The sequence below is a fragment of the Arachis hypogaea genome, chromosome 9, assembly GCF_003086295.3.
Source record: "Arachis hypogaea cultivar Tifrunner chromosome 9, arahy.Tifrunner.gnm2.J5K5, whole genome shotgun sequence".
NCBI classification, from domain to species: domain Eukaryota; kingdom Viridiplantae; phylum Streptophyta; class Magnoliopsida; order Fabales; family Fabaceae; genus Arachis; species Arachis hypogaea.
The window spans coordinates 117356295-117372836 of record NC_092044.1 but is presented as its reverse complement, the minus strand read 5'-3'; the positions used below and the strand labels follow the sequence as shown (position 1 = coordinate 117372836).

The following is a 16542-nucleotide window of genomic DNA, read 5'->3' as shown; positions in this document are numbered from 1 at the left end:
ACAAAATAGCAATTCGACAAATATAATTCATAGGTATCGTTCTAATTTGTTTCGAAAATTCAAATATTATTTTCTGCATTGGTGAAATTTTTTTGTCGCTTAATCTGTCTAGCTCGGAAACCGATCTGAGTGGAGCTCGGGAGTATTTTGTAAGGATTTGGGACATGATGAATTCAATAGCGTTCCCTAATACATCGTAGCATTAAATCACTCTGAGCAAATAGTCAGGTCACCAGGGAAACGTCGATGAATCAATCAGAGGGAACTTAACTGGTAACCGTAGCTGTCCAAACCCTTGAAAAAGGGACAGATGCGCAAAGATACGTAGAATGCCATTATAATTTGAATTTATCCGGATCTTTCTCAGGGTAAACTTTTTACATCAGCATCATCATTTAACAATGTATTAACACATGATACATAATATGATGATTTTAAAATTTTTTTATTAAAATGATTTCAAACTCTCAACAATTGTGCTTGACACGTGATTTTATGATCTATGTTTACCTACATGAGTACAAATTGGCTAGGCTACAAACCAGGGCAAAAAATTAAGAAAATTTGATGTAAAAAGAACAGATGTATGTTTTTTTGGTATCAAGAGAAAGTTGAGGGGTAAAAAAAGAATGGAACCGAGTTACGCTTTGATCCATTGCACCACATTCTTGGGCATGGCTTGTTCTCTTCATGCAAAGAATTCATCAGAAGTCACAACAATGACTTCATCCAATTTCCACTGGAGGCTCTTGATGGTTTCCTTCCAAAATGGCACGCCCCTCTTGGAACTGAGTGATCCATGCACTGTCAAGTTCTCTCAGTTGAGCTTCTCTTAGTGAATCATTCCATGCCTGTCTTGTGTGAAACCATTATTTTTCAAACTTGAACCATTTCCAGTTCGCATAAAGCGATTCGTTCTCAAAAGGCAAGGGAACGGCTGCAAGGGGCTCTAACTGTTGACTGATAGGAACAGATGGTAGCTTTTGCTTGTATTTCTTCGCCATCATATCAGCCTCCTTATATACTCTCTTTGTATTTTATGGCCAATAAGCAAATAAATAAATAAATAAAAGCACCAATCAAGATCAATCCAACTTAGACAACAAATTAAGTTTAATAGAGTAGCAAATAAATAAGTACCTCTTTGTCTGATAGAAAAAGGCCAGGTTCACTTTCAAGTTCTGCAATGCTGCATTGCAAAAAATATAAAAAGTTTAAAAAAGAATGTCCTTACTTTCTCCTTTATATGCTGATTTGTTGTTTTGCATTGTGAGCAGTTTTCAAGTTTCAGTCAGCAATTTATTACCTCACAGAAATTTTTCCAGGAAACATCGACTTCACCACTAGAACTCTAACGTTCTCGTCGACAGAAAGTACATCACTGACAGAGGTAACTTCAGCTTGACTGATATTTGAAATATGCAGCAACCCACTGAAAGATTACTCAAAGAAGTACATTTTAAAATGTGAGGTCATGCATATCCATGGTTCAAAGCAGGGCTAAAGTGTGCTAACAATTGTAACATGATGTTTTCGAATTTCAAATCTATCCTTCAGATAAAATATGCTTTGTTTTGTTATTTTTCTCCATTACAGTGCAATGGCTATTATCAAATTTTGTAAAATGTAATGAAAGTTTAAAGTTGTAAAATGGAAAAAGTGCACTCAAGATTTAACTGACCTTCTGTTACTTTCTCCTATTCTAACTTGTGCTCCAAAGGGATAGATCTTTTTCACAGTCCCATCAAGAAGTGTTCCCTCTTGAAGATATAGCTTTTCCTGCAACATCACATTACATAGCAGGAATTTCAAAAAACAAATACATGATAGAAAAGCTCACACCATGAAGCATTGGAATATAGCATCAAGAAAGAAGAATACAAATGTAGATGAGAATACTGACCCAAGCTGCCTTCTCACTAAGTAACAAATTGTTCTTAGATTCGTCTATTCGAGTGATTTGTACAAAAAAATGGCGTCCCACCTACATCATTATTAATCAAATAGCTGTAAGAAGTAGGACTAGAGAAAGAATAAGAATGGTTGAAGACAGAAGCATCAAATGTATTTAAAAAGTTTCAGACCACCTGGAGAACAAGAAAGTAAACACATTTATGGATTGCAGATTCTTTTCAGGTAATCTGCTGAACCCATCTCAAATGAGAAAGATGATTTATTTTCCTGACCAAGAACAAAGAAAGTTCCAGGGATATAACTCACATTTTCTTTCAATTCGGTAAAGTTATTTACTCTTTTCATAAGCTCAGCCTTCGGAATGAAAGCTCGCAAACCCTGCACAGCCATATTCAAGGAGTAAACATCTATCAAACCGATACATGAACATAGCTATTACAGTCAATGGCACGAACCTCGATCCTTGTTAGCAGGCCGCCAGTATTCCATTCTGTGATTCTAACCTCTATAGGTTCATTGAGCTGTTTTATCTGCTCAAAACATTGACAATGGAATATTTACATCTCAGCAGCAGAATAAGACATCATTCAAAACTTTCCAATTTTGTCAATTATTTCCTTACTAACTATAAATGTGATTGATCATTTGCCTCCTATTCATATAAATAATCAAATCTTCAAGCAAAGTAGTAATGAGAACAATTGAACCCAACTCACATAATCTACACATGGAACTTGGAAAAGAGGAATTAGAGAAGAGAAAAACCTGCCTAACTCGATGCCAAGCTATGCGGCGAAAGAGCCTTCGGGTCGAAAGCAATGGCCTATCACTAAGTGTTCTACCTAAAACCTCAGCAAACAAAATGGTTCCAGTCTCCACAACAGGCCTTCCAGGAACTGGAACAACTGCACTCATTGCATCATCATTCTTCACAATTCCAATCTTCCCATTTACCATAAAACCCTCAGCATCCTTTTCCATATCACATAACAAGTTATCCATTTCTTTGTTATACAATGGAAGCACTTCCTTTGTCAACATTGTACCAAGCAAATCTGCACCAATATTCACATCAAGCTTGTTCTCATTCCCTGAAACAACAACACCAACCACAAAATCCCCAGGTTTTGGGTCATAGTACTCAACATTCAACTTCTTATCTTCTTCTCCTTCCTCTTTCTCACCACCAAAATCATCTTTTTCCTCAGAAATTTCCAATCCCTCGAAAGCATCATCTTCATCATCCCCATCACTTCCTTTGAAAAACTTCAAAAACGGTGCCAATGCATCCTCCTTGGAAGGCACCTCTTGCTCCTGCTCCTTCTCCATTTCAGAATCAGAAGTAGAAGACTCTTCTGTGACAGGCAAAGGAGAAGGCTTGTTCAGCAACTCAAGCTTTTCAAGCTCTTGGGTTCCATCATCATCAACAGCCTCTGGAGACAAATCACTGGAGAAGCCATTAAAGCCTTCATTTTTAGAGCAAAATGTGAAGTGGGCAGGGCCCAAAATTGAACCTTTATTAGAAACAACGGAGACAAGAGAATTTGAAAGCACTATAGTATTGGTAAAAGAACCAAACTTTTGTGGCGTTGAGAATGGTTGCTTTGTGGGGTTGTTGGTATGTGGCTGCTTCTTCTTATTGAATGTGAAAAGAGTGATATCCTTAAATGGAATTGAACAACAGAGGGACTTGCAAGGATGAAGAAACAAGTGCATCTTCTTCCACCTTTGGTTTTTTCTTTCAGACAGAAGACATAGCGAAACTGATTTTTATTTGTGTTATCCATTTGAGGTTTCTTGTGTCTATGCCCCTCTGTTTTTGTGTTCTCTGTTTTTTATTTTTTTTAACTGTTTTTAGTTAAATTATAAAATTTAACCTTATGGATGATGTCTATCATTCATGGCCTTATATGCATGCACCAAGAAATATTCAGCTATTTGTGCAATTTATGCTGGAAAAATATTCTTAGTTTTAAGACTGATAATTTTATGAAATTTTTTTCATAAGTTTGTGCTATACTGTAATTAAACTTAAAAAATTTGTACACAAAAAATAGAAAAAAAAAAATTTTGTCCGAAAGAAATCTTGTTTATTAACAAAAAAAAAAGTGTAAGGTGCCAAATTTATTAATTCTATCTACTATTCTACTTGCTCTCCTTATCATGTGTGATGACTAAAGAAACACACATACACACACTCCATGGCTGAAAATAAAATATGAAATATACAAATGAAAGGTTTTTGTTTTTGGGACTTTTTTCTTTGTATAAATTTTAGGGACATTACAAATGAAAGAGTTAATTTTCTTTTTCTTTTTGTTTTTGGACTATAAATTTTAGGGACATTACAAATGAAAGAGTTAATTTTCTTTTTCTTTTTGTTTTTGGACTAGGTACCCCAATCGATTGGACAACCCCCAATCCTAGGTACACAACACACCCACACACTCCTCACATATTTATCACATTTTTCTTCAATTGCATTCTCTAGGATTTGAACCCTAGACCTTGAGGTGGGGAGGGGGGAGAAATGCCATTAGAGCCAAGGCTCATTGGCAATAGCATGGTCTTAAGCTGTTTCTTTTCTTTATTTGTTTGGTCTATTAAAATCTTAAAAGGAATTTTTTTTTTGGTCAAGAATCTTAAAGGATTTGGAAAGCTTCAGTTTGCTTGTTGGCAAAGTCTCCAAATATTCTCCAATATCAAGTGAGATGCTTAAGTGGCCCAAAATTTTAGGCAACATTGGGCCTGACTTACTATATTCTCTAATAATACAATCACCAGCCGGAATTATAACTATAAAAATTATGGTGTTTTTTAATATGTTGCATTTGAATTTGAAATTTGGTGAAGACTAAATAATAAAAGAAAACCTTTAAATAGAGCTAATAGTTTAAGTGGTCTCTGCAGTCCATCCTCAATATGAATTTAAAATTGTCTTAAATTTGTCCTTCGATTTAACAACGATCGTCTTTGAAATATTTTTTTGGTGACGAAATAATAACGTGATTGGATGGAAGCCACGTTGAAAGTCATGCTAGACTGGCAAAACATTATTGTTTCATTTTTTTCACCCAAATAAAACATAAACGACATCATTTAGGGTTTTTTGAGAGGTTTTAACAGATTGGAGTTAAAACTTTTTAAAATACCCTAAAGGACGTCGATCGTTTATATTCTATTTAGACACTAAAAATAAAACGGCGACGTTTTATCAATATAGCGTGACTTCCGTCTAACCATGTCATTATTTTGTCACCGAAAAGTATCTCAGGGACGTTGTTGTTAAGTTGAGGGACAAATTTGGGACAATTTTAAGTTCAGAGACGATATTAAGACTCAATTGCAAATTTAGAGACTATTTTAAGTAATAGCTCTCTTAAGTATTGTATTGTGAATGTGTAATATTGATGAATTTTATGATGTAATATTTAAAGATACAAATTGTCGGATTCATCTGAAAAAAAATACTATTTATACACTTAATATTTTTAACAGTCATATAAAAATATAGTTATTATCAATTAATTGTAATATTTAGGATTTTTTTAATTAACAAAAGAAAAAGAATATATCTTAGTTGTTAAAAAAATATTAGTGTTAAAATAATATTTACTATAAAGGAAATGTGCATAATGGATTGGAGCCAAATTTATATTTATATATATATCAAACACCTCTCTATTGTAACTAAAAGTGTTATTGTCTACTAATTGTAATTACAAACTAATTTATGAAAAATTATTTGTTTCACTTGCTAGTATTATTACATTAGACTAAATCAGATGACGTAGTACCCTAAAAATCAATAATTTTCCTTCCCAACTCACAAGAACAAATAACCCCTTGATTGGTGCAAAAAACAATTGAAACCGTTGACTTTGTCACATGATAATGTCTATGAGCTTTGTGATCTCTGATGTCAAAATTAAGCTCTGCATCTCTTTGTGACACTTGGTATGAATTTACATTATTAAGTTTGTTTAATTTATAGAAAGGAAACATAACTAGCTAAATCATAATATTTTAAACCAATGCCAATGTGGAGTCGTATCCAAACACAAATAAACTTTATCATAACCTTTTTTTTATTTCAAATAAAAAAAATTCATCAACATTTTTTAGTAGCTATGATATGACCTGTGCCATTTGTCAACAAAGAAAGCATATGCAATGTCTTTTGTGGATATTCAACGTAACATTATTCGTTGTTATGTTCGGGAATACGCGAACTACATACCAATTAATAATGTATAAGGTTTTGTGTATACAACGAATCTTAATACAAAATGATCCTTTTGTCTTTTTGTACCACTTATGTATAGAAAAGGCAAACTCTACTCAATCAAGATCAAAACATTGCTGCATGCTTTCAGATGAAAAAAACTAAAAAGATTGCATCACGTATGAATAATAATGTATGAATTATTAATGTATCTAAGCTAAGGGTGAAGGTATGCTAAGGGTGAAGTTTATTACGGAGAGTGTTAGGTAAACAATGATTATCTTGAACAATATGAACAACTACCAATTAAATAAAATATATTACATCTCAATTTAATGCTACTAATTCAAATTTACTCTTTTAACTTTATTAATTCATATTATTCATATATTATTCAAAAATATTATTAATTACCTATATTTTTTTTTTTACCATCAAGTGAACATTATATTATCTGTGCACCAAAGTCAAGATTATTTTATATTCATGTATTGATGTTAGCCGTACATTGTATATTGTAGTATATATTTTTACAAGGTCAAATATTTCGCAATGCTAGTTAATACTCGTATAAACATTATTACGTAAGTGAAAGATAGGACATGTAGAACAATATTTGGAAGCCACGTAGATATGTCTTTGACTTTTTTCCCTAATAAATGGTGGACTCCCAAGTTCCAAGTGTCTCAAATATATGCATGCACCATGGAATGGAAAAACTAAAAAAAAAAAAAAGTTTCCCGTTAGGCAATAAACAGGAGCGCGAAAAACACTAGCTAATATTTTATTGGGTTGCATTCTAAACATGAAAAAATATTCTAATTCATTTATCTCTTCTTATTTTAATTTATCTTTTATCTTTCACTATTTATCATACAAATTCTAATTTTTTTTCCATATCCACATAATAAATCCTAATCCCTTTTCTCATAATTCCACTAACTACCTCCAATTTTTCCGTCGCGACACACATCGTCTCTGATTATTGTGTCTTTTTTCACTCGCAAGTCACAACGAAAAAAAATATCCAAAATCTAAAAAGAACATCTAAAACTATATTAAAAATTTAAAATTCTTTTAAAAATCGAAAATCATTTTAAATTTCAAAACATAAAAAACGTAAGAAAAAACATCCAAAACTTAATAAAAAAATATTCATTAGTTTTAAAACCTAACAAAATGAGACATTTAAATAAATATTGAAAAAAGAATATTCCAAAGACTAAGATGATGGTTATTAGTGACTAAGAGAAGGGAGATTGAATCTTAGCCTCATTTTCTACTGACTTTTAACTTAGCTTCACCAAGAGAACTTGAGGAGATATTTTTGTTTTTGTTTTCTGTCTATCATGAAAATACAGGAGATATTTTGGTTTAATCTCTTAACTTGGTAGGAGATACTTTTCTTTTTGTCTCCTAAATTACAAAAACAGAGACAGAGAAGAGAACAGATAATTGCACACAGATGTATCCTGGTTCAGCTACTACGTGCAATATGGCCTACATCCAGTCTCCATCACAACTGTAACGAAATTTCACTATCTTTCAATGGATTACAATCACCAATTCTCCCTAGGATCTACCCAATCCTATCTGGGAAAAATCGATATTCTAACCCAATCTAAATTTGACTATGACTCAACCTACCTTTCAACAGTAAAGTGTTAACCCAACTTGTAAGGCAATTCCACAAGATCATGACACAAAACATAAATACATACAAAGAATTTCTGAGATAACTATGGCTTTTTTTTTCAAGTTTAGCTCACTGCCTTTTCTCACTCATGGGCTTTTTCTTACAAACATCACCATGTTTGTCTTTTTTTAATGAGACTTAGACAGACTAAACTGAGAAAAAGAACTACTAAATGGTAACCATGAAAGAGAAGAACTTAGAATAGTTTAGGTAGTTATGAGAACTGAATCAAGTTCTCTCTTCTACTCTCCTTGCCTTCAACCATTGGTCGTTCACCCTTATTATAGAAGAGTGAAGCTTCCAAGGTTGAGGCAAATTCAACCCCTTTGCAGTTTTCTTCTCCAGAATCAGACTTTGCAGCGGCGTCATCAGAACAGAGAGAGAAAGCGGAATCTTTGATATGTAACATACCTTCTCTTTCATCCTTTTTCTTCAAACTTCTTTGATCTTGACCATAAATCTTTTCTTTGTCCCCAAGTTTAGTTTTGGACCGTGAATTTGCCACTGAGCTTGTTTGACTTTACTATCTCCATGGTTGCTTAATTTGTGCTTGAGGCTTGACAGATTTCTTCACGATTTGTTCGTGTAGCTCAAATGGAAAAATCAGCTTTTGAGATGCTCTGAGCGGATGCTATCCCCCCTTTTGTTGTAGCCCTAAAACTTGTTTGAACTTGGTAACACAATTTTGTTCTTCACTGAAACTTTGCCCCATAACTTTTCTATTCTTTCTTTCTTCTTTGTTCAGAGAGTGATGTGATAGGAGAGAAGAGAGAGTTTGGATTTCGGTGGAAGTAATATGGAATTCGAATGAATTGAACTTGGGGGTTTAAGTTTTTGAATGGTGAGTTTTGGTGGATTCATCGAATGGGTTTGGATCTTTTCTTTGGGCCTATTTGATTTCTTTCTTCCTCATGGTTTAGCCATTCAATTTAGATCAGATTGTTGCTATAGCTGAATTGGAATTTGTTTGTATGTGTGGGCTTGCTATTGATGAGTCTTGATTATTTGCACCTTGGGTCGGTGTTAATTAATTTATTTTCTGCACATAAATACAACAAAATCATACAAACAAACAACCCATCAATGTTTGTTCATCACTTTAATTTAATATTTAATTTTTCAAACTCAACAATCTCCCCCTGATGACAAATATTATTATGCAAAAATGTATTGAAAGAGATTTAAGAATAGAAACTACCCTTTGATGATTTGATCAACAAGACACTCCCTTTTTTATCACCGAACTCCCCCTCAATGTGTGCTTTCAACAATTTGTTAACAAATTGAAAATTCCAAGCAACTAGAAATTTGCAAACTATTCCAAACAACTCAGCAAGTTCCTTAAAAATTTAGACACGTAAAATTTAGATATCAAAATAGAGTCAACACAAAACTTCATAAATTCAAAAAAAAAAACATGTTAAATCAGAGGCAGCCATAGGCAGCCAGCCATATTCCCATATTCATTTTTTATTTTATTTTCTCTCCCTTTTTGTCGTTAAGGAGGGAACCTGCAAGCAAAGCACAACAATAAATCGAGCAAAACAACAAGCTAAGCAAGCTTATAATAAACAGAGTTAAACGTATAAAATTATTTCAGTCATCCCGAATGAAACATTATTTAAATAAAACTAGAAAATAGTTATCAAAGTTAAAAATCCAAAAGTAACAAAATATTAAACTCCCAATGGCAGTAGGGGGCAAGACTAGGCATCAAATTTCTCTTCTTCAGTTTCCAATATGTCTTCCTCTTTCTCAGACATTACCTGATCCTCATCAAGTGAATCAAGGTGCTTCAAAAGTACCTTAATTCTGTCATGAGATTTCATCAGGAATTTTTCAATTTGAAGTGCAAGCTTCCGAGATTGTTTGCTTAATTGGGCCATTTGTTTGGTCATAGGCACAAACTCTTGAAGGACATCTTTGATAACCCCAGAGATTAAGTACTTGTAGGAGTCAGAAGTATCGGCCATTGAAGGTGAGGGAAGGCTTTCATCTCCACTTTCATTCAAGATATGATCCTTAGTGATCTTAGGACCCTTGCCTTTGGTTTGTTTTATTGCACTGCTACCTTTGAGAGATGAAACTTTGTTCTCAACTGACTCATTACTCAGATCAATTGTGAAATAATCGAATATGCAAGTTAGAAACATGCCATATGGAAAAGAGATATTTTTGTCACTTCGAACACAGTCAAGCACATGTCGAATTATGAGGTAAGCAAAAGAAATGAGAGCTAGATTTAGAATTGCATACAGCACCAAAATATCACAAATTATAACTCTTTAGTATGATCCACTTTGAGAAAGAATGATGTGTGTGATGATTCGGTGAAGCTGGGCTCTAACAGGTCCTAGAGCCTTATGGGTGGGAATCATACCATCCATAAGTGAAAAATTTTCACAAATGCTTGCCAAGGCATCCTAATGAGAGATACCTAAGTGGTCATCCCATTTTTCAGACATGTAAGCTCTTACATCGATATCTTCATAACCGATAGCCTCACTAATAGATTCCTTATTCAAAAACATTTGACAACCCTTGACATAGGAGTGGATTTCTCCCTCATGGAAAAGCAAGTTAGCATAGAACTCTCTAACCAGATTTGGATAAGCTGATTTTCAAATTTTGAAAAAAAAATTTCATTTCAACAGAACGAAGTTATCCTTAAAATCAATTCCTTTTTCAGCCAAATCTTCAATGTCAACAACAAAGGTAGAGCAAAGAAAACGTTTTAAAAGCTCTTGTTTGTGAAACTCATAATCCATACAAGAAGAGAATCAGAGAGGATCATAGTGAAAGTGAGAATGTTTATCAAATTTGGTTTTGTACTCAAGGGAGTCAATGTTAGGGGGTTCCCTGGTAGGCTTGAGAATTGCCCTTCTGGATGTTTTTGGAGGACGATTAGAAGAACGTCCTGTGGAATGAGGTGTGGAATGTGGAGGAGGAGATGGTGGATGGTCTTCTTCTTTCATGGGGCCATTTCCTTTTTCTCCCTTAGCCATAGATGATTCGGCTCCCCTATGCGTTGAGGAAGCCCAAGGATAAATGGTCTTTATTGCCATGAATTGTGTCTGTTGATGAGACTAAGATGAGGATGAATGAGAGTGAATACATATGTGAGTATGAGATTGAGGTTATTTTGAATGAGGAGGATTGCGAAGAGGCATGTATGAGCTAGTGCTTTTTCTAGTTGCTATTTTCTTTCTCATATTAAAGAAGGGATGAAAGAGTAGAAGAGAGAGAGAACGTCAAAGTGGGATAGTGAAAAAGAGAGAGGTTTTCTTGATTAAGAAACCATCGTTAATGTACAAAGAAAAATTCTCTTTAAAACATAAAATTTTTTAATGAAATGGTATTTAAGGAGAGGTTTGAAATTCAAAAGAAATGCAGCTTTTGAAATGACATATCAAAAAGGATTTGAAAGGTTTCTAATTGATATAACTTGAAATGGAGAAGAAAGAGAAATGAAAACAAATTTTAAGTATTTAATGATCAAGGTAAGTATGAAGCCCATTTAATTAAACAAAGCTTATCTCTTTTAGGCCCAACGGTGATGAAGAATTACTTGAGATCCCTTTGAGTTTTATTTCAAACTCATATCTTAGAAGATTTTTGGGCCTTGTTCAAGCCTTATAAAGGAGGTCATCATTTGCTCAATTTTGTTTCCTTGCAATCTATAAGACAAAAAAATACTTAGAATTTTATTAGGAACAATTCCATATATTGAATATCAATTATTTCTAGTGCAGTTCTCAGTTTACAGAACCTATCTTCACATAACAACTTTGTGAAGATATCAGCTAATTGATCTTCCGATTTTATAAATTGAATATCAATAGTTTCCTTTTACACATGTTCCCTAATAGAGCGATATCTTACCTCAATGTAATTTGTTCTTGAGTGCAACACGAGATTTTTAGAGATGTTTATGGCACTTAAGTTATCACAAAATAAAGAAATACTTTTAATTTTCAGTTTGTAATCGGCAAGCTGAGTTTTAAGCCAAATTAATTGTGAACAATATGAGAAAGCTAAAATATATTCGACCTCAGCAGTGGATAAAGCAACATTAACTTATTTTTTACTTGACCAAACATTTAGGGTTTGTCCAAGAAAGCAACACATCCTTGAAGAACTTCTTCTATCCACAGGATCTCCCGTAAAATCTGCATTACAATACTCAACTACACAAAAATTATTAGTTCTAGGATACCAAAAACTAAGGTCAGATGTGCCTTTTATGTATCTAATGATTCGTTCAACAGCTGAAAGATGTGATTTCTTAGGGTGAGATTGAAAACGAGAACATACACCCACACTTTGTACAATATCCGGCCTAGATGATGTTAGATACATAAGTGATCCAATTATACATCTATACCAAGTCTCATCAACATCTTTCCCATTTTCATCCTTGTTAAGTTTAGTATTATGATGTATTAGTGTACTCATGGGCTTCGAATTTTCTAAACCGAATTTCTTCACCAATTCATTGGCATATTTACCTTGGTACACAAAAATACCACTAGGAGTTTGTTTAATTTGCGAACCAAGGAAGAATGTGAGTTCTTCCATCATGCTCATATCAAACTCACTAGTCATTAATTTTCCAAATTCTTCACACAAGGTTTCATTTGCCGATCCAAACACAATATCATCTACATACACTTGGACAAGCAAGAAATGATTATTAGATTCTTTAATGAAAATAGTAGTATCCATAGTACCCTTTGAAAGTTATTTTGCAACAAGAAGGCACTAAGCCTTTCATACCAAGCTCTAGGAGCTTGTCTCAAACCGTAAAGTGCTTTTACAAGTTTAAAAACATGATTTCAAAAATTTTTGTTTTCAAAACTGGGAGGTTGAGGTACGTATACTTCTCTATTAATAAAGTCATTTAAAAATTTAACATCTATTTGAAAAAATTTGAAGCCTTTGTGGGCAGCATAGGCAAGCAACAATCTTATTGCCTCCATTCTAGTCACCGGAGCAAATGACTCATCAAATTCAATGGCCTCTTCTTGATCGTACCATTGGGCCACTAATCTAGCCTTATTTTAAATTACACTACCATCGTTACCTAATTTATTTCTAAAGATCCACTTGGTGTCAGTTATCTTCTTGCCATTTGGATAAGGTATGAGAATCCAAAACTTTTCTATTCTTTCTTTCTTCTTTGTTCAAAGAGTGATGTGATAGGAGAGAGAGGAGAGAGAAGAGAGAGTTTGACTTTCAGTGGAAGCAAGATGGAATTCGAATGAATTGAACTTGGGGTTCAAATTTTTGAATATTGAGTTTTGGTAGATTCATCGAACGGGCTTGGATATTTTCTTTGGGCCTATTTGATTTCTTTCTTCTTCATAGTTCAGCCATTCAATTTTGATCAGATTGTTGCTATAGCTGAATTGGAATTGGTTTGTATGTGTGGGCTTGCTATTGATAGGTCTTGATTATTTGCACCTTGGACCTGTGTTAATTAATTTATTTTCTGCACACAAACACAACAAAATCATACAAATAAATAACCCAATAATATTTGTTCATCACTTAATTTAATATTTAGTTTTCCAAACTCAACATAAGAAAAGAAACATCTAAAACTATTAAAAAATTCAAATCTAAGAAAAAAAATCCAAAACAAAGAAAAAAGAATAATCCAAAACTAATAAAAAGAATCATCCAAAAGTTAGAAAAAAATTCCAAAACTAATTAAAATAATCATCCAAAATCAGGAAGAAAAACTAGAAGAAGAAGAAGAAGAAGAAGAGTCGTAGGGTGGTCGCCAACGACGTCTTCGATGGTGCTGCATGGACCGTGGGGGACTCGCGGTGGCTTTCTGTGGTGGCGCATCACGGGATGAAGCCGCTGAGATCGCGTGTCGCGAGTGGAGGAGTCGCCGTGGCGTAGTCGATCGTGCATCACGAATAGGAGACCCGACAGCGGCTGTGTACAATGGATGGAAAGCCGTGGGGTGCAGATTCTAAATTGCGTGGCACGACGGATGGGGAACTTGAGATAGCAGCGGCGCCACAGGGATCTCGCGTGATTGCGTTACTTGCACGACTTTTTCATGCAACAGCGATATGGATGACAGGGAGGAAAGGACGTGCGAGAGCTCCCATCAACGACGATGGCGCACTGCAAAGGTGGATATGCAGCAGTCTAATCGGCGGAGGATTGACTGATGAGAAGAAATTGGAACGTAGTATGAGAGTGTGTTTAGAAAAGATTACGTCACCTAATCCTAATTATTCAAATTTAAAACATGATTATTTTTAATTAATTAAAATTTAATTTTTAAAATTAATTTTTTAAGATGTTATTTATGTTGACGTGTGGATGTGTTGTCTTCTTATACTTTATCTAAAAAAAAGCCAACCTTTATTTATATTATCTCTCAAATAATTTTCTATTTAAATAAATTAGTGTATTAAAAGTTTATTAATTAATTGTACGTAAAAACATTATACCTAGCTGTTTATTTAAATAAGTTTAATTTTAATTCACTTATAATATAAAATATTTATATGATCATTTAATTATATTCATCGTTTTGAATAATTATTTAGACCGTTATTTTTTTTTTGAAATAACATTATATAATTAGATACACAATTATTTTACATTAATGGTATACTAAAATTAAATTATATTTAAATGCACAATTATTTAAGATTGTCAAACGGACGAGTCTAACTTGTTTAATTCGGCCTGCTTAAGTCCACAGGTTAAACAGGCTGGTCCATTCGTTTAAGTGCCCTTTATTCACGGGCGATAATTTTACAGTTTAATTACTCTGTTCGTCTCTATAGTTTTGCAAAATTTTTAATTAGGTGCCTATACTTTTTTCCTTTTAATTGAGTCCTTGCACCAAATTTTTTTAGTTTGGGTCCCTATACTTTTTTTTTCTTTTTATTTAGGTTTCTGTACCAAATTTTCTTTTTAATTAGGTCCCTATTTAATTAAACCAATTACTGTGAAAATGAACCTAATTAAAAAAAAGAATTGGCACAAGGACCAAATTAAAAAGAAAAAAATATTGGGACCTAATTGAAAATTTTGCGAAACTATAAGGACCAATGGAGTAATTAAATCTAATTTTACAGCTCATTTACTTTTTTATTTTATTTTTTGAAAAAATATTTTTTTTATTTGATGGGTTAGATTTTCAAATAGAATAAAAAAAAGTATTGGTCAAAAGTGCTATTTTAAAAAAATATAAAAAAGGGATAAAGTATGTGTTTTGTTTCTAATGTTTGTGATTTTCTTTAAAAGATATTCTTAACATTTAATTGTATTTAATTTTGTCTCTAAGTTTTTTATTTGTATCAAAACTAGCGATGTTAACTCTCACTACAACATACACGAAAAATTCTGGTGAAAAATTACCAGCTATTTCCTGAACTGCTGTGAATTGGTGGGATACCAGTGGTTTTATTAGTATTTTTAAGCTCCGTTGCAAATCGGTCAATATAGCACCTATTCGGTATTCCAACAGTAACAAATAACACTTTCTCGATCTGAATAAAAAACTCTCGCTTTCGGCATTCGGGAGTCGGTCTTCTCGTTTCGTACGAACCCAAAAAGAGCAAACGCGCGAATCTCATTCTCGAATTCTTGTGCACTACTTGATCACCCTCACCCTTCTTACCCTCTTGCCCTATTGTTCTAATTTCATCCCTTTGTTCCAATTTAATTTATTTGTTTGTTGTTCTATTAATTTTGCTCCAATTTCATCTTTTTATCTTCTGCCTTTTGTTTAACTTTATCCTGATTCAACCACTATTCTGTTTCAATTCCTATTCTTGGTCTAGAAACATCGATTGTGTTCCAATCTAGTCCTCTGTTCGTGCAATATTTCTATCAATTTCAATTATTGGCATTTCTTTTGTCCATTTTCTATTTGCTGTTACTGATTTATGTTTTGTGATTCGGATTTGTTTGTATTCGGTTGAAAATCGCTAATTTTGTCTTTATCTAATATAAAATATTAGGGATAAAATTAAAAATATTTAAAAATAATTTTGTAACAAATCAAACATATTAAAAATAAAATTGAATAAATAAAAAACGTTAGGGACAAAATTAAATAAAAATAAATTTTATGAATATTTTTAAAAAATTACAAATTTTAAAAATAAAAAATATATTTTATCCTATGAAAAATATATTAAACGAACCATTTTCGTTTAGTCTATATTTTTTAGTTAATTGGACTCAATTCATTTAACTCAAAATTTTAAAACAAATTTAATTTTAAAAATAAAGTCTATCTGCTTAAATGAATAATCAAATTGACCCGATAAATTTAATCTATTTTGACAATTTACCATTTATTTATTGAGAATTACTGGCACCATTGTTAGAGTATTTGTTTGTACCTTCCTTCCTTGTATTAGTTAAAAAGATTTTTAAATGTACTGTCATATCGGTATATCAGTAATTTTTAACCGTTGATCTTAATTATATATTATATATATTGTTTATAATTAAGATCAATAGTTAAAAATTATTAATACACCGATATGACGGCACACTTAAAAATTTTCCTATTAGTTATATATGCCGTCATCAAGATATAAAACTAAAGTACAAAAATAGAAGTGGTGGAAGATCCTTCTTCTGCCTCCATGGTCATGCAGGGACAGATAATAAAGCAAAAAATAAAATCTATGTACCGAGAAAACTCTTTAAATGAGTGACT

At 32.8% G+C, this 16542-nt stretch overlaps 1 protein-coding gene across 1 annotated transcript; it reads right to left on the bottom strand.

The window, feature by feature from the left end:
- Positions 1 to 429: 429 nt before the first annotated feature.
- On the bottom strand, positions 430 to 4187 carry LOC112712482 (protein PIGMENT DEFECTIVE 338, chloroplastic). The gene is made up of 8 exons (XM_025765380.3): positions 2680 to 4187; positions 2370 to 2444; positions 2221 to 2292; positions 1904 to 1984; positions 1682 to 1779; positions 1307 to 1432; positions 1141 to 1189; positions 430 to 1028 (listed from the first exon to the last, which is right to left on the bottom strand). Exons 1-8 carry the CDS (start codon positions 3628 to 3630, stop codon positions 870 to 872), a joined length of 1611 nt encoding a protein of 536 aa, XP_025621165.1. The 5' UTR covers positions 3631 to 4187; the 3' UTR covers positions 430 to 869.
- Positions 4188 to 16542: the final 12355 nt, after the last annotated feature.

Excerpts from the sequence above, each read along its gene's own strand:
- LOC112712482 (XM_025765380.3), bottom strand. The coding sequence starts at position 3,630 with ATGCACTTGTTTCTTCATCCTTGCAAGTCCCTCTGTTGTTCAATTCCA. Across the intron at positions 1,780-1,903 it reads TTAGTGAGAAGGCAGCTTGG|GAAAAGCTATATCTTCAAGA; the intron begins GTCAGTATTCTC and ends GTGATGTTGCAG. Across the intron at positions 1,433-1,681 it reads ATAGGAGAAAGTAACAGAAG|TGGGTTGCTGCATATTTCAA; the intron begins GTCAGTTAAATC and ends GTAATCTTTCAG.